At 55.1% G+C, this 18,033-nt stretch overlaps 1 protein-coding gene across 2 annotated transcripts; it reads left to right on the top strand.

The window, feature by feature from the left end:
• The first annotated feature begins 150 nt into the window (after positions 1–150).
• Positions 151–17,652, top strand: Mvk (mevalonate kinase). Of its 2 annotated transcripts, none has more exons than NM_001393702.1 (11): positions 151–245; positions 1,229–1,320; positions 2,232–2,379; positions 6,217–6,361; positions 8,912–9,067; positions 10,362–10,465; positions 10,953–10,998; positions 12,801–12,891; positions 13,237–13,353; positions 15,917–16,067; positions 17,051–17,652. In NM_001393702.1, exons 2-11 carry the CDS (start codon positions 1,243–1,245, stop codon positions 17,197–17,199), a joined length of 1,185 nt encoding a protein of 394 aa, NP_001380631.1. In that variant the 5' UTR covers positions 151–245; positions 1,229–1,242; the 3' UTR covers positions 17,200–17,652. The 2 variants fall into 2 exon arrangements, with proteins under 2 accessions (NP_001380631.1, NP_112325.1); NM_031063.2 differs by having other exon boundaries at positions 15,914–16,067.
• The last annotated feature ends 381 nt before the right edge of the window (positions 17,653–18,033 follow it).

Genomic DNA, 18,033 nt, shown 5'->3' with positions numbered 1-18,033 from the left:
GGGCGGGGCAACCCCCGGGACTTGTTTCCCATTGGATGACGATTAGAAAGAGGCGGGGCAATCTCCGTTTGTTTGAAATTCCCATTGGTCAATGTTCGACCCAATCCGTAAAGGGAACCTCGACTCAAGCTCTCTGATTGGCCGGAGGAAGACACGCCTGCCTCCTTGGGGCTCTGCCCTTTGATATGGAGAAGACCGGGAGCTACTGCCGGAGTTTCGGCTCACCTGGGCGCTGGCCGGGGCAGGTGAGAGGCCTGGACTGCGGGTTGGGTGATGTGAGGGTTGGGTCCCGGACACCCTGGGCCGGGCGCCGCGGTCCTCTGTCTTAGTTTTCTCGATCCCAGCGGTCGGCGACCTCAGGTCGGACAGTTCCCGGTAGACTGGGGTCTCGGTGGCTACTGAGTATGCAGTGGGGTGGCCAGTGCAAGGGAGTTCCAGTGAAGCCTTGAACCGGGTGACTTTGCGTTATTTATAACAATGTAAAATGCGTGCACCCATAAATCCAGCAAAAGCACTTGGTGAGACTCTGCCTTGCACAAGTTATTGTTTAAATGTGCAACACGAGGTGTAACAGGTAAGCCCCGCAGCCTTGTGTATAACTGTGACAGGTTGGTTGTGGCCTCATGTCCTGGAAGAATTCTTTCTTTTGCAAGATTTTATGTAAACCTCGCGTTTCCATACCATCAAACGCATAACCGCCCTCATGTTAGGCAAGCATTCCACGACTGAGCCGTGCACTCGGAGGTCATGTCAGTTTCTACCAGCAGCAGGGATAGTCCCGTCATTACCTTGTAGCTCTCTGTGGTATAGATGCTACTTTGCCAGACTGACAGGTCCTGCTGCTTCTGGTCCTTTGAATCAGTCTTCAGTGTTGTCTCTATTAGCTGATTTGTGGGAAACAGATTCATGGCAGTTTTCCTAAGACATGCTGGGGACGGAAGGGCCAGTGTCTGAATCCAGATTTTTTTCCATTGTCCAGCTGACTGGCTCACTGCCCTGTCATCCTGGTACATAGTTCTGGATGGTAGTTCCACGAAGAGACAGAGTTTCTCTATATGGCGCTGGCTGTCCTGTAACTCACACTGTAGACTAGGCTGGCCTCCAACCCCCAAAGAGATCCACCTGCCTCTGCCTCTTGAGTGCTGGGATTAAAGGTGTGGACCTTCCTGGTGTTTGTAGCTAACATCTAGGAAACTTTGTTTTTCCTCTCTGCTGCTTTTTCTTTCAGGAGTCTCAGGAGCCATGTTGTCAGAAGTCCTGCTGGTGTCTGCTCCAGGGAAAGTCATTCTCCATGGAGAACATGCTGTGGTCCATGGCAAGGTAAAAACTCCCCAGAGATGGGCTGGAGAGACAGCTCAGTGGTTAAGAGCACCGACTGCTCTTCCAGAGGTCCTGAGTTCAAGTCCCAGCAACCACGTGGTGGCTCACAATCATCTGTAATGGGATCTGATGCCCTCTTGTGGTGTGTCTGAAGACAGTGACAGTGTACTCACATACATAAGATAAATAAATAAATCATTAAAAAACAAAAACAGGGGGTTGGGGATTTAGCTCAGTGGTAGAGCGCTTGCCTAGCAAGCGCAAGGCCCTGGGTTCGGTCCCCAGCTCCGGGAAAAAAAAAACCTACAGGTTGGGTGGAATCACCCAGGAAGTGAGTGTTGGTGGAGGGGGAAGAGCTTAGAGAACTGGACTCTGGGAACATTGCAGTGTTGAGGAATTGGAAAGATGGTGTGGTAGAAGTGTTGCATACTTGTATTATCTCATTTAAACCTCGGCCCTAACCCAGGTCGGATGTGTAGTCTTCTATTTTGTAGATAAAGCTGAGGCTTAGGAGAGAGTTGGTAACTTGACCAAGCACATTACACCCTCTCCAACCCTCATCCTTTACGGTCTTGTGTGTGTGCGTGCGTGCGGGTGTGTGTGTGTGTCTGTGTCTGTGTCTGTGTGTCTGTCTGTCTGTCTGTCTGTCTGTCTAGGCTAAGAGACAACCTGAGGTCTGTCTGCCTGTCTAGGCTAAGAGACAACCTGAGGTATCATTCCTCAGGAGGCACTGTTTACCTCGGATTTTGAGCCAGCCCTTCTCATAATCTTACATGAGTTTGTTGGGATGGGGGAGGGTAGGCGGCCAGCAACCCCCCCAGGATCCTCCCATCTTTACTTCCAGAACGTATGGCCGCTGGCCCGTGAGCCCCTCACCTTCAGGCTTACCAGTTTTGCCCTTCATTTTGCAGGTAGCTCTGGCGGTGGCCTTGAACTTGAGAACATTTCTCGTGCTGCGACCGCAGAGCAATGGGAAAGTGAGCCTCAATTTACCAAACGTCGGTATTAAGCAGGTCTGGGATGTGGCCACACTTCAGCTGCTGGACACAGGCTTTCTTGGTTAGTACAAAGAGGGGGAGCCTGGTATGACAAGAGCCTGGCCCCTGAAGGAAGTGGGGAAGGGGTGACAGACAGAGTGGTTACTTCAGGCTGCTTGTGGGGAGCCAGAAAACGATGTTGTCCTCCGACCCCAGAAAATTGGCTTCATTCACTTCGTACAGGACTTAATTTTGTTTGTTTGTGATACCAGACCTCACAGAGATCTGCCTGCCTCTTTCTCTCAAGTGCATGCTCCACCACACCTAGCTAGTTTGTTTTAAACATGTAGAACTGTGCCCTGGATCTCTGTGGACTGCTGTGTGTGGATCTTCCAGGCTCACCGTAGAGTAAAAATGTTAAGCTGTTGAGTTAGTTACCCTTCTTGTTGCTATGACAAAGGCAACTTGAGTATGTATTGTGGCTCTCGGTTTGAGCCACATAGTCCATTGGGCTCCTGGCAGGAGTGTAAGGTACCTGGTCACATTCCCTCTGTAGTCAGGAAGCAGAGAGAGAAGAATGGCTCTACTCCTCCCCGTTATTCAGTCTAGAACTCCGGGGATGGTGCTATACACACCCAGAGTGGGTCTTCCTACATTAGCTGAACCTCTCTAGAAATGCCCTCCTAGTCGGGCTCAGAGCTCTGTCTCCTAGGTGATTCTAAATCCTATCCATATTAATTAGTGTATCCCCAGTACTTGGGAGGTGGGGGCCAGAGAATCAGAAGTACAGCTCCAGCTGTATGGCAAGATCAAGGCTAGCCTGGGCTACGTGAGCCCACATTAAATGAAACAAGATAAAAGAGACAAAAGGATTGACTGTCACAGGTGTGCCACGGTGTCACAGGTGTGGAAACAGGTGTGGAACGGTGTATGTACTTATAGAAGCCAGTGTGGAAAGGTGCAGGAAAGTCTACGGGAAGAGCAATCAACCGACGACAACAGTTAGTTCCTGGGGTGGACACCGTGACGGGAAGTAGATTGAGAAAGCTGTCAATTCTGCTTTTAGTGAAGGTGAAGGCATTGTTGTTCTCGTGTGGTTTGTTACAGAGCAGAGGCCCGGGTGGCTCAGTGATGGGGTGTGTGCTTACCAACTTGTGTTTGTTACTGGCTAATCCAATCAATACTAACGAAGTGTTGCTGTAATTCCTTCCCAGGGGAAACAAAACATCTCCCCCTCCTCCTCCTAAGGTCCCAATGATAAACCAAGGCACAATTCCCCCAGAGTTCACCCTGGGGAAGCAGGGGCTTCTTTACTGAGTGTATAAGTCAGGGGTTGGTTATTGGAGTGTGGGTGCCCCCACATAAAGGTCTTACCAGAAGGCTTTACCCAGCAGGAAGATGCCTGTCCTGTAGTCACACAGATGGAGCCCCAAACCCCAATCTTCCCCAGTCTGTATACCCTAGCCACATGCAATTAAGGCAGAGCAGCATGCAGAATGGTAGGGGGCTGCTGGGTACTGAGGTGGGGGTCCTGTGACCTCCCCACCCCTCTGTGAGGAGTGCAGTCACCAAGCTCAGCTGGGATAATCATTTTGGCAAGGGGGTACAAGGGAACTCCCCAAGATGGCGGTTGCCTGGCTCAGAGGCCATTCGGGAGCAGCACAAGGTGACAGACACCACATCGCTTCCTCAGTAGCATCCTGGGCATTCTGGCACCAGCCCTTCACGACTGACTTTTCTCCAAAAAGTCAACTGAGGGACTCGGGTCAACTGAGAGATGGAATTTCTGTGTCTCTGAAACAGAGCCGGGCCATGTCAACGTCCTAGGGACACGGTGCTTCTCTTTTGGGGTAGCAGCACTTTCCCGTGCCATTAACCCAAGGCCCCTGTGCTGCCACTGGCATCGTGGGAAGAGCGGTGGTTACAGCCATCCAGGCGAGTTCCCTTCCGTCAGCAGGGTAGCGCCTGCCCCATGGGTCTGCTCTGACCACAGAATGCTGCTGGTTCGTGCCTTTCTCAGCAAGCCTAGGGCTAGCAAGAGCCCTCCATGACTACTTCCAGCCTGTTCCCAAGCCCTGCCACCAGAGATGGAGTGACAGTGAATGCTTGGGCTTGGGGTGTGACTCAGCAAGGGAGAGCTGGGCTTGATCCCCATAAAGAAAGAGGGAAGGGGCTGTCTTTACCTAGACTGACTCTTTTCAACTTACCCGGCCTTGTAATTGGGAGAGGGGGCACTTTCCCCAGTGTCTGTAGTTCCTGCCCCTGCCCTTCGACTGTGGAGAATTGGTAGAGGTGGTGGGAAATGACTATTATTTTGTAAGAAGCACTGTGGGTGACTCCTGGGTCCCCTCAGTTCAGAGCCTCTGGGACTTGCTTACCATGGTACCAGGCACCGCTAGGGCAGAAATGTTCCCGGAGGACCAGCAGCCGCTTTTCTAAGTCAGTGTCTAAAGTGGCACCAGCCAGGAGTGGTAGCTTCTGGCCGAGATCATGCAAGCCCACCGGCGAGTCCGGACAGACATGTGACCTGGCTGAGGGTTGCGGTGGAGAACAGTCAGGACACACGGAGGGTGCCAGGACTGTAAGTTTGCTTCGGTAGGAGAGTACAAGGGCCTCTTGGAGACTGGTTTCCTCCTTTTGGAGTCTGGCACTCCCTCCACGTAGTAACAGGCAAAGAACAGGTATCAAGCTTCTGGGCCAGGCTGTGAGCCAAGCGTTCCCTCCACCAGTGGTCCCCAGTATAGGAGAGACCATCCATCTCCTTCATGGCTATGACAATTGAAGGTAAAGGCAGGTGACACCATGTTGTCATGGATATAGAAAGGGCTCAGACACAGCTCTCTAAACTCCAAGATTGGTTTGTCCCCATCCCAGCACTCCGCAAAGTTGGGGTCTCCTTGACCCCCTGGTTTGTTCCTCTGGAATACCATCAGTCTTTTAGGCACACAAGCACTGAACCCTTGGTGGGTGAGGCCTTGAACTTTCCTAATAGCCATTCCCTGCTCCGTTCGTTTGCTCCTGACCCGAGGCTGGGAGAAGTGATTTTTCTACAGGTGAGCTGGTCAGACTGGATCAGTCTCTTTTGCATGACAGAGACAGGTGGCCCAGGTCCTGTGCTGCACTGGACAAAACCTTTCTCTCTGTGTGTGTGTGTGTGTGTGTGTGTGTGTGTGTGTGTGTGTGTGTGTGTGTGTGTGTATGTGTGTGTGTGTGTGTGATGTATGTGGTATGTGGTGTGTGTGGTGTGGTGTGTGGGTGTGAGATGTATGTGTCATGTGTGTATCATGGTGTGTCTGTGTGATGTGGTTCATCTGTGTGGTGTGTGTGTGTGTGTCTGGTGTAGTGTTTGTGGTGTATCTGATATGTGTGTGTGTGTGTGTGTGTGTGGTGTGGTATGTGTGGGTGTGTGTTGTGTGTGCGGTGTGTGTATGTTCGTGTATGCATGCATGCATGTTGGGAGTGCTAAGAATGGAACCCAGGGCCTGGCACTTGCTAGGGCCTTACTTAATACTGAGCCCCACCTCCAGTCCTTTTGCTAATTGTCTTTGAGAGAGAGAGAGACACCTACTCCCTTTTATGTGGTTTTGAAGGCTGGAAGGCAAATCACAGTGCTCCTGCTCAGACTATCAGCTAAGCACTTGATCTGGGCCAGGACCTGCACTGCATGCCTTGTCCTTGTCTTTGCGAAGGCCCCCTGAGGAGGTGCCATTGCTGTCCTCTTACCAAGGTTCAGAGACAGTAAGCCACTCGGCTGAGGGCCACATGTTCAGTGAGTGGCAGCTAAGACCCACACCCAGGGCAAGTGTTGGGCTGAGTGTGGGACCTTTTCGTCCCCACGCTGATGCCAGCGTGTCCTGCAGTTTTATGAACGTCTGCTCTGCAGGCCTCTCACCCACCTGCTTGTTTGCCTGTGTGACAGAGCAAGGCGATGTCCCGGCACCCACCTTGGAGCAACTGGAGAAGCTGAAGAAGGTGGCGGGCCTCCCCCGAGACTGTGTAGGCAACGAAGGCCTGTCTCTGCTTGCCTTTCTGTACCTGTACCTGGCTATCTGCCGGAAACAGAGGTGCGTGCATGGGCTGTGGGAGTCTACCCCCCGGGAAGTGTTCCGGAGAATTCCAGAGCCTCATGGGTTTCTAGGGATGATGTCCGTGGCAACCCAGGCCGGGGAGGGAGGGGGGCGGGCGAGAGAGCGAGCGAGCCTGAGGAAGGCCATTTAGTTAGTCAGGCTGTAGAGTTGTGGCGTGAACCACCTGGCTCGCTGATGCGTTCACCCTGTGCTGCGTCCCCGGCTGCTTTAGTTAAACAGAGCAAAGGGTCTGTTGCAATTCCTCAGGGCGACCTCTCTGGTGTGGCTGGAGGGAGGCAGTCAGCACTGTGAGGCCACTTCAGAGAGACCTGGGAGCCAGTGCCGAGGGTGTGACAGCTCCTCTGAGGCAGCCTCATGAGGCCGAGATGGTAGTGCTTGCCCGCTCTGAGGCTCAGCTTCCCCGTGTGGAATGATCCATCGACAGCACCAGGCTCTGAGGAGAATACGGTCTGATCTGCCTAAAGCATGGAGCCCAGAGCCCGACGTGCAGCTCAGGGCATGGTTGCTGTAACCATCGACCATTTCCTCAGGCTGGAAGTGGTGACTTAGACCTGTGACCCCAGCACTCAGGAGACTGAGTTGCCATGTGATGGTCCCCAGAGTGACAGCCTGCGCTGCGGTGTGAGACCTCGTCTCAAACAGAAAAAAAAAACACCACCAAGTCCGGCTGGGGATGCGACCAGCAAGGGTGTTTGGCTACCATGTGTGAGACTGTGAGTCTTTGTCCCCAGAGCTTCACGAAACCTGGGTTGGTGGAGCTCACCTGAGATCCCAGCCCCTGGGAGGGGGGGCTGGATGACCAGTTCAGAGCCATCCTCATCCACCCCAGCAACCTCGAAGTCAGCCCAGGTTTCGAAAGACCCTCTCCAAAATGGCAGGTGCTTACGCATGCGCGCACACACGTAGTGAACTCATTATTTAGTAATAACATAATTTTCTCAAGGTACAGTAAGGAAGATTGGGAGTATATTTAAACCGGTAAGTTGAACATGGCTATGATAGACATGGTACATGCAATAGTTTGGGGCGGGGGTTTGGTTGTTTTGTAAGCTGTGGCTGGTCTGGAACTCAGTGAGACCAGGCTAGTCTAGAACTCACAGAGATCTAGCTGCTTCAGCCTCTGGAGTGCTGGGGTTTAAGGTGTGTGTCACCATGCCTGTGACTGGTGTGATTTATTTATTCATCTATGCATGTGAGTACACTGTTGCTGTCTTCAGACACACCAGAAGAGGGCATAGGATCCCATTACAGATGGTTGTGAGCCACCATGTGGTTGCTGGGACTTGAACTCAGGACCTCTGGAAGAGCAGCCAGTGCTCTTAACTGCTGAGCCATCCCTCCAGCCCCTCAGATGTTATCCCCCAGGCCCTGCTGAGGCTATGTAGCTGGCCTTGCTACTTTGTGGGTCTTCTTTTTTCCACCCTTCTCCACCCTTTTCTTTCTACCCTTTCAACCCCTAATGCTAGATAAGAGGGGAAGAGGATAGGGAGGAATAAAGTCGGGGGTTGGAAATCGGGCAACATTTTTGTTAGACTACTTCCTACTTATTAGGGGCATCGAGTTCCTTGGGGGCAAGTTTAGTCTTCACTGACAGGATAACTAATTTCTTCTTCTTGTTTCTTCTTTGCACACAAATACTTCACAAACCAACAATAGCCCACTCTGCCTCTAGGGGCCCTATTCATCTACCCTCTGAAAAGTCTCCAGGATTCCAAACACTTTACAACAACAGAAATTCTGCAGCTGGCAAAATCACACCTCTGCTAGAGCAGGAGCCAAATCACAGTCAGCAGCTGTGGAGTCTGAAGCAGCCGCACATCCCACACCTGGGGTTAAAACAAAAACATTCTGGGTTTTTTGTTTTTGTTTGTTTGTTTTTTTTTTTTTTTTTTAAGAAACCAAAATTGCCGCTGCAGGGCTGTTCAGCATGGGTAACACACTTTGCTTCAGTCGGTTGGGCCCTGGTCTCCCGTGCGGGCCTGTGTACTCTGAAAAGCCGTGCTTGGAGTTAGGTATCTACAAAATGGGAACAGGTCTCAGAAACTGCAGAACACTGTCAGGTCTTACTTGAGGGAGGTCTCCGTGTGATGGTCTGATAGTTCTTGTAACCGAACTGCTGTAGACCTGGGTTCCATGTGTCGGCAGTAGTGCCGGGTGCGGGTAGTCTGCGGAAGTGTCCAATGGAGGTGCTTCCCAAGCTCCAGAAAGATGGGTGGGAGGGTGACATGGAGCAAGGCCATGCCAGACAGACGGACAGCTGGTGCTGAGAGCCAGGCCGAGGAGCCCAGCTCTACAGAGCAGGGAGTTCTCAGGAGGGGTTTGGGTTCACAGTGATTTAACTGAAGTCTGATGCCTGTTTCCTGGTGGTCAGGGTCGTCTTGAGTCCCTGGCATCCCATGGGGATTGCTCCCGTCAGGGTCTAGATGCTCAGCCACCCCCTCCCCCAGTGTCCACGCCTGGCCCCAGGTTCCCATTGGCACTTCACACCCTTTAAGGGAGTCACTTTCTGTGCCCGGTGTGTTTCAGGACACTCCCAAGCCTGGACATCATGGTGTGGTCGGAACTGCCCCCTGGGGCGGGCTTGGGCTCCAGTGCAGCCTACTCGGTGTGTGTGGCAGCCGCCCTCCTGACTGCCTGTGAGGAGGTCACCAACCCGCTCAAGGACAGGGGCTCCATTGGCAGGTAAGGACCAGCTTTCTCCTGCTCCCTGTCCTTCCTATGACAGAGCAGTGCATGGCACTGGGGTTTGTGACACTTTTGTGACCCTCTGAACCTCAGTTTCCCCTCTGAGGGAAAGTGAGTAACCCTGTCTTTCCCACTGGGTTTCTCTTTGTCTCTCTGTCTCTGTCTCTGTCTCTCTCTCTCTCTCTTATTCTCTCTCCCCGTGTGTGTGTATGTGTGTGTGTGTGTGTGTGTTTGTCTTTCTGTGTGTGTGTGTGTATGTTTGTCTTTCTGTGTGTGTGTGTGTGTTTGTCTTTCTGTGTGTGTGTGTGTGTGTGTGTGTGTGTGTGTGTGTGTGCGCGCGTGCGCGCGCGTGCCCAGAGGCAGCAGCTGTTGGGCCAGGGTTTGTGTATACTCAGGAGCTGTGGCCCCAATAGCCCGTGTTAGGCCGCTGTCCCTGTACAATGGTATCCGTCCATCTCACTGTGCAGTCGTGTCTGCCTTCACAGATGAGAAAGGTGAGGACTGGTAGAGCAGACAGGGTCCAACCAGCATCCTGCACATACAGCTCAGCCAAGGCAAGGGAAGGGAATTTCTAAAAGGGAGCCAGACTGAGGACGGGGAGAGGGTGGGCTGCACTTCCAAGTTCCCGCTAGTGTTTTGACCTGGTCCTATGCTAGCCCTGAGCCCACCCCATTCCTCAGGAGGCTCCTCTGCTTCAAGGAAGCCCAGAGGTGATGGTTGCCCACCAGGGATTCACAATAGAGGTGTGTTCATTGTCCTGGGGTGGGGTCTCAGTGTGTGGCCTCACCACTTGCTTCCCCACACCTCCAGCTCCAGGGGTCACACAGGAAGCAGAAGCCTCACCTCTGCTTGCCCTTCCTGAGACAGACCCTCTGGGGAGCTGACATTTGAGCAGTCAACGTGTATGCTGTGTAGACGCAATGTCTGCCTCCAGCCGTACGTGACCTAGCCTGGCGAGAGTGGAGCTAAGCATCCTATCCCTGAGGCAGGTGAGGGCTCAGAGAGGTTAGGTAACAGGTTCAGAGTCACCCAGCTGGTGAGAGCACAGCACACCGGGAAGCTGAGGCTTGAGCCACTCCCACCATGCTGTGTGGGTTTCAGAGGACAGGAAAGCGAGGCTCAGGATCTTCTTAGACTGAAAGGGGCAGACTCTACCGCTCCTTCTGAGTTCCTGTGCCCACTCACATCAGCCCTGGGTTTTGGGTGGCCCCTGCACTCATAGCAGGGACAGCCCACAGCTCCTTCCTTCGACTGTCCAAGGCTACCCCAGCCCCTTTCTCTGTGTGCTCAGTTGGCCCGAGGAGGACCTGAAGTCAATTAACAAGTGGGCCTACGAGGGGGAGAGAGTGATCCATGGGAACCCCTCTGGCGTGGACAATTCCGTCAGCACCTGGGGTAAGTGTGTTCACCCCCTCGTCCTTCCTGGGAGTCTCGTTACATTTGTGGGTGCCCCGGCTCTCCTGGCTTGGGATGGGTCCAATTAGTGGCTTCTGAGGAAAAGAGCGCACTCCTGCTCCGGGTGAGGGGAAGATCTCAGGCGATGACTCTCTGGGGGGAGGCCCAAGCCTGGGAAATAGGAACCCCACAGGGGACCGCTGCGGTGGAGTTGGTGAACCAGGAGAGCAGCCTTCCATCCTGACAGGCCCAGCCACTGAGCCCCGGATCTTAGCCTCACCACTCCGGCGATGGCTGAGGATGTCAGGTGGCTCAGAAGGCCAAGGGCCTGGGGACCTTCATACCCTTAGGGTCTTCCACAGATAAAGCCAGAGTGGACAGGCGCGTCACTCAGCCTGGCGTGTCCTGGGTCCACACTGACCTTCTGCTGTCACAGAATTCAAATCTGAGCCATCCCCATGGTGATGGCTGCTGTCCCTCTCTCCAGGAGGAGCCCTGCGCTACCAGCAAGGGAAGATGTCATCCTTGAAGAGGTAATTCAGGCCGCATTGCCATGGCTAACACATATCCAGGAAGAGCACTGTGCCTTTGTGAGGTTCTCAGGGGCAGGTGTCCTTGAGTCCCCTCCCTGCTGTGGGGGCCCCTGCTGTTTTCTTCCTTCCTCCATGCCAACTCTTCACCACGATTAAAGGTGAAGGTCGTGTGTGGCCACCCCTTCCCTTTGAAGCTCAGCTGATCCGCAGACCCTGGCTGCCTGTCTGTCTGTTCATTTGGTAAACATTAGCCACTACCTCTTTCCTAATGACCAGGAGTGTAGGCATCCCTCTCTGGCTGTTTCCAGGAGCTTTTGCTGGGCATGAGAGTGAGGTTGGACAGATAAGTACAGAAGCCAACAGAGGGGAAAGAGGGGTGTTGTGGAGGCTAGCAAGGCTTGGGCGAGCTGGAGCCTGCAGCGAGAGGCTTGGGTAAAGCTCAGAGCGGAGGATTTGGCAGCTTCCACCCTGCTTTGCACGCTGTGTCCTACCTGGTCAGCTGTGCAGACTGAATCTTGGCCCCCGGTGCTTTAGCCATCTGCAGAAAGATTGGGGACAGGGATTAAATGGTGGCAAGTATGGTGGGAATTATGTGTTGGGGAGGGTCACTGACACCCATGGTGGTCAGCACAGATAGGCACACAGTCCTGGCACACTGCTCTAGCCAGCTGAGTCACCGCATTAGGGGCTCGGAGGTCCGCCCCCTCCCCTCCCCTCCCCTCCCCTCCCCTCCCCTCCCCTCCCTTCCCCCTGTCCTATAGAGACCTCCTCTCTCAGCTATGGCGGTCTGCAACTCTGCACCGGATCCTTCCTTGTGATGCTGGCTGGCTCTGTACATCACAGAGTGTTCAGCAGCCTGGCTAGACCCCCCCCACAGCACCCCTTAGTTGTGATGCCCAAAAATGACTCTCAGTGAGAGTGGGTGGATGGGGTTCCCCAGGGCCTCTGATGAGGTAACACCCAAGCAGAGGCCTGAATGAAGGCGAGTCAGGAGCTGTGAGGAGGGAGCAGCCTCTGGGAGAATCCATGCAAGCAGGAAGGTCCTGAGGCTGTCGTGGGGCAGCTGGGTGACTGTGCACTGAGGAAGGGCAGGGGTGGGGTGACACAGAGTCAGGGAGCCCAGGCCCAGATGACCTCGGAGCAGAGCCCTGAGTGTGGCCCTGGACAGGATAGGTTTCCGTGTGGGTTGGCCGCAGGCCTCCAGCCGAGGCGTGTGTGAGGGTGAAGCTGCCATCCACAAACTACCCAACCTCCAAAGCGTCCCCACTCCATCCAGGGCACCATTCCGTGCAAAGGACCTCGTTTGTGGTATGGCTCAAGGTCCACCTTCCCAGAACTCGGTCTTTTTGAGTGGCAGGGAAAAGGGTAGCGAGAAGACAGTGCTCATTTAAAAAGCGACGTCCTTGCAGATAGTCCTTGAGGTGTGGAGCGAGTCTGCAGGGGGATGTTCATCTCTCGCCCTGTACCCCGCCCCCTCATCCTCACCTAAGCCTCAGGGTTGGGCACCACTGAACCTCAGGCCCCCCCTTCTCTCTGCCACGGCCACTTTGAACTTATAACCCAGTGAGAGGTCACGACCTCCAGGCTGAGCATATGCTACTGTGCCCCAGCCTCGGCCCCTGGTGGTCTTTACTCCTTCTCAGCCCTTTATCTCATGATGGTGAAGTCTTGGAGGACCTGCTTCCTCCCATCCCTGCTCTCTAGTCCCTAGACTAAGTTGACATCCCCCTGTGTGCTGGCTGGGTGACACACCTACACCTTCCTGGGCCTGGCCCCTCCACCCTGCCTTCTTTTCTCCGCAGGCTCCCAGCTCTGCAGATCCTGCTCACCAACACCAAGGTCCCACGAAGTACCAAGGCCCTCGTGGCTGGCGTCAGAAGCAGGCTAATCAAGGTGCTCCTGGTGCTGTGTGTATCGGGGGGGGGGGGGGGGACAGGGAAATCTCAGGGGTGGGGTGGGGTGGGGTGGGGCAGTATGTACAAAAAGGAAGGTGCTAACTATGACCACTGCCATGCTGGTCAGGATAGGGATTTTTGGAACAGGCCTGTCCCTTTAGTCACACGGCTTTGCGGTAAGGATCCCCCCCACCCTCTCCCCAGACATCAGGGCATCGGCAGAACAGAGGCCAGGCCAGAGGAGATCCCCGAGGGTTGGTGTAGATGGTGCCCTGACACTACAGCAGGGTCTGCCCTCCCCTAGCCTTAGACCTCACGTTCTGCCTGCCTTCCTTTCCTGCAGTTCCCTGAGATCATGGCCCCGCTCCTGACATCAATTGACGCAATCTCCCTGGAGTGTGAGCGCGTGCTGGGAGAGATGGCGGCCGCACCAGTCCCAGAACAGTACCTTGTCCTAGAAGTAAGCTTCCTACTGAGAGGGTCTCCTCACCCCGCTGCTGCCCATGGATGTCTCCCCCTGTCCTCAGTTTACCCAGGCCTGGGCCCCCGAGCATGTGTGTGCCCATGGGGGCAAGCGCAGAAGCCTGGTACACTGAGGCCCTGCGGGAGGTGTGGGTCCTGAGGTTGAGGGGAGTTGCCCACCTTCCTAGTTTCCCGCACCATGCCGACTATGGGTGTCCACTCAATAGCCACCTGGCGCTTCTGGGCAGGAGGGTCCTGAAGTTGTCCGTGGTCCTCTAACTGTGGCCAGCACCGTTGGTGTAACTCTAGGTAGCATTTGAGCAGCCCCGGGTCTGAATTTCACTCACTGCCTGCTGGTGGCCGTGCTAGGGTGTCACAAAATTATTCCAGTTCCAGGGCCTCCTGTTCCCAGTGCCCATGTGTCACCAGCTCAGAGAGCCAAAGACTTCCTCTCCGTCAGGCTGACTGGCGAAGTACAAGGGACCCAGCAGCCCTGGCTGAGGCAGTCATGTGAAAGGGCAGGCAGGGTCCCTTAGACGACAGGTGTGCCACACCTCCGCTTGGCCTCTAGTACTGACCTGTAGTACCCACTGCAGCCTCTGCCCCTGCTGGCATCCCGGTGTGCAGCCAACACACAAAGCGGCCACTCCTGCTCCTTACAATTACCCGTGTCTCCACCTTAGAGGCTGACTCACTTCCTCCTGTGTCATCCAGCCAGTGAGTGGCAGAGCCAGGACCCAAACTGATGCCTGCGTAAGCCTCCACTCCGCAGATCATTAGTTTTTATTTTTCAAGTAGCCCGGTCCGGCCTGGAACTCACCGTGTAGACCAGGAGAGCCTCAGACTTAGAGATCTGCATGGGACGTGCACCATCGCCCCCAGAATCACTCAGATCTTTACTGAGCCCCTACTGTGCTCGGGGCAGTCCTCAAGCCTTGTTTCCCAGCTCTCAGCTCCATCCACATTCAGAATCACAGATCTGAGCAGGAAAGTAATAAAGACAAGAACTTCTTGCTTACGCCCTGTCGGCCCGAGAGCGCCGGGGAGCAGCCTGCTGATTACGCAGTGAGGGTATTTTTGGCTACCACCGATGCTCAAGTGCACAGCACTGCCCCCGGACAGCTTTGCATGTGAACCAGCGAGCTGTTCTCTGGTGTCATAGTCTGTCATCCGATCCTTGACAGATTTTGGATCAGAATGTGACAGGTGTCTGGAACCTGCCTTGACAACCTGACACCTGGCACTCAGGCACACAGAGAGGCCCCTGAAGTCTCCTCACGAAGCCCACCAGGCTCAGGAAAGGCACGAGGGGGCTGCCACCGGGCCACGCTGCCTTTCTGCTCATTGGTCAGCATCCCAGCAAGTAGGCGGGGCCCAGGAAAGAGCACCTGGAAGAGCTGCCTCAGTGCATCCTGAGCTCCGTGCTCAGAGCAGAGCCTAAACAGCACAAGCCACACACACCCCCCTCCCCAGTCCCCCAGCAGGAGGTGGCATCTGGAATGCTCTGGGTGTTCTAGCAAGCAGAGGCGCTGTGGCACCAACTCGCCACCTTACAAGGTGGGCGGCCCCAGACAGGTTTTTTGCCCCTGGCCCTCAGTGTCCTCTTTTATAAGACAGGATGATGGTTGGGGATTTAGCTCAGTGGTAGAGCGCTTGCCTAGCAAGCGCAAGGCCCTGGGTTCGGTCCCCAGCTCCGAAAAAAAGAAAAAAAAAAAGACGGGATGATAGTGACATACACTGAAAACAGGGTTTGCAGACCACAGGCGTTGGGCAAAAGTCCTTCCCTTCACACAGCCAGGAGGGCACAGACCTCACACTCTGCTTCCATGGGAGGAACCCTCTAGCAAAGGACTGAGAAGGACAGAGCCAAGTCTCACCCTAGCCTGCCTCAGGCCCAGGCCTGGGAGGGAGTGCGTGGCCTTACTGGGTGCTCCTCCCCAGCACACAGTGTGTACCCAGCATCCAGTAAAGGCAAGCAGTGGCTGCCTTTAGCATTCTATCCACACACGCCTTGTTGGTCCTTGGCAAGCAGCAATCTTATTGCACATAATTGAAGAAACCTAGACAAATATTTAGCTATTTCCTCACTTGTGACCTTGCTGGAGTGACAGCCAGGCTCTTATTCCAAAAACCAGCCGGGGAGGCAGCAGTAGGGTGGCATACCATATGTGACATTTTCTCTCGAAAATGGTAAGCTATCCCTACTGGCCTTTAGCGGGAAAGGAAACATCTCCTGAGTAAGGGACCGGTGCCAACGGCTTCCAGCATAGTTTCGTGCAGAGATTGAAGACCTGTGGTTAGGAATCTTTCAGGTGATCCCTGACCCCATGGCAGGTGTGTAGGTTTGGTGGCCAGTGTAGTGACGATGACCCATCAGCTTGGATCATATGCATGTCCCTTATAATCCCAAGGGCCCAGCTTGGTACTGGCCTCAGTACGGGAGGATGAACTCACTTATCAAAGTCCCACAGAGAGAGCATGAGCTGTCCCACAACCAGGGGTGTGACAGGGAGCTCGCCTTGGTGGGTCAGGCAGGAACAGATGACCCCCTCTTCCAGGAGCTAATGGACATGAACCAGCACCATCTGAATGCCCTTGGTGTGGGCCACGCCTCCCTGGACCAGCTCTGTCAGGTAACAGCAGCACATGGACTGCACAGCAAGCTGACTGGCGCAGGCGGCGGCGGCTGTGGCATCACCCTCCTGAAGCCAGGTACGGGGTATGCGGCTTGGGAGATGGTTAGACTGTGATGGAAGGTCCGCCGGAGAATTCCCCACAGGGGGAGACTTGAGCTCGGCTCTGTAGCCTTGGGCAAGTGCGTTAACCTCCCCTGGGCAAGCACAGGTGATGGCAGGTAGACTACTAGACCATTGCTCCTACCCCAGGAGGAGTGGATGGCTGGAAAGGTCATCCACCCCAGCCCCCTGCCTCCACCTGCAAATGCTTCAGAAACATCCAGGGCAGCCTCCCATCCCCCAGCTGCCACCCCACTCCCGTTCACTGTGAGGAGCAGAGAGGTTTGGAAGAGTGAAATAGCTTTGGTCTTTGGGAGGAAAGACTCACCAAGAGGCTTGAGGGAAAGGAGCCCCACACCATACCAGAGGGCAAGGAATTCTCGCTGCAGGCATCTGGCGGTACCATCTGTCTCACCCACTCCTGTGCCGCCGCTGGCGCCTCCTCCCCCACCCCTCCCCCCTCCCCCTTCCTCCTCCTCCTCCTCCGTCTCATCACTCCATCTCCTCACTTTGCACAGCCCACCAAGGTTTCCAAAGCCCCAGGCTTCTGGCTTCAAAGAGTGCGGTGTCCTCCCGGAGGCCCTGCTGGGTGGCTCCTGGTCCACGGCTGACACTTATGAGTCAGTGTTTTTAAGAGCATGCCCAGTACACCAGGTGTTGGCCAGGCACACGTGGGGGGGGGGGGGGCAGAGCCAGCCCCATTCTTAGGTAGGGAAACTGAGGCCCATATGGGGATTATGTTTGAAGCCACATTTGAAGCGTGGCATGACGTCATGAGGCACGGCAAACCTGGGGCCAGGTGATTACAGCCCGTGAGGAGGGCGTGGGGCTTGACTTGTGGCTCATAGGTACTGCAGTGAGCCTCGGAAGCCACAAGATGTACCCCAGGAGGGCCTTACTCCAGGACTGGGAGTGTCTGCTGAGTACCATCCGCCAGACCTGACTGCCTTCCCTCCCCAGGTCTAGAGCGAGCAAAAGTGGAGGCCGCCAAGCAGGCCCTGACCGGCTGCGGGTTTGACTGCTGGGAGACCAGCATTGGAGCGCCTGGGGTCTCCATGCACTCAGCCACCTCCATAGAGGACCCTGTCCGACAAGCCCTGGGCCTCTGACATGTCATCCTGCCAAGAAGCTTCCACGTATCTGGGGCTGGAGTTGGCCCCTGTGCTGGCCACTAACACATTTCCTGCTGGTAGTGCCTTGTAGACTCTGAGAGGCACCACCTCCATGGCCCATCTGTATCCTGGCACTGCTGAAGCCAGACAGGCATCAGTTGCCGGGTCTTCTGAGACAGCAGGCTGACACAGTAGGCCTTCCCCCTGGGTGATTCTGCCTGGGCCTGGCCTCTGTCGGCCTCACACAAACTCTCCGGCTCCTAGCCACGCACCCTTCTGTCCTCAGATGCCGGCCCCTTTGGAACCGCCTAGCCAGTGGCTCATGTCTCCTGTCCTCTCTCGGGGATCATCGGCTGAGGCAAGGCATGCCGACTGCTTTATCCCCGTGTGTACCTGTGGACAAGCTGCCCATGGTGGGGCGAGGGAAGGGGGAATAAAATGAGCTCGTACAAACAAAGCCTCAGGCCCTGTGGGAAGGCAGGGCTAGTGCATGGTGCTCCTCAAGCCCCCGCCCCCCAGTGCGTCCTCCATCTCCGGGAGTTCTCAGGCTGAAGGAAGACATCCACTGCTTTGCTGTGTAGCTCAGGGAGGGAGTTTTCCTAGGTAGCCACTGCTGCATAGTGACCGCTCAGTCACAGCACAGAGCACTGCTCTCCTGGGCACACACAGCTCTGAAACATGAGACGTGAACTTACAGCCTGGGGCACCCCTTCCTTCTGATGCCAGCTGGCTAGGGGAAGGATAGGTCCTTCCTCCATGCTCCTGGAATGGCAGGGTCCACCAAAGCCTGGTGAACTAGTGCCTCACCCACTCTGAGCCGCTGGGAGCCAG

This window comes from Rattus norvegicus, chromosome 12, assembly GCF_036323735.1.
Source record: "Rattus norvegicus strain BN/NHsdMcwi chromosome 12, GRCr8, whole genome shotgun sequence".
Classification (NCBI taxonomy): Eukaryota; Metazoa; Chordata; class Mammalia; order Rodentia; family Muridae; genus Rattus; species Rattus norvegicus.
The sequence above is the reverse complement of the archived record's forward strand: the minus strand, read 5'-3'. Positions and strand labels throughout refer to the sequence as shown.

Bases quoted from the DNA above. Each gene is read 5' to 3' on its own strand.
- Mvk (NM_031063.2), top strand. From the start codon at position 1,243: ATGTTGTCAGAAGTCCTGCTGGTGTCTGCTCCAGGGAAAGTCATTCTC. The intron at 2,380-6,216 runs GTTAGTACAAAG...CCTGTGTGACAG, and splicing joins GCTGGACACAGGCTTTCTTG to AGCAAGGCGATGTCCCGGCA. The intron at 6,362-8,911 runs GTGCGTGCATGG...GGTGTGTTTCAG, and splicing joins GCTATCTGCCGGAAACAGAG to GACACTCCCAAGCCTGGACA.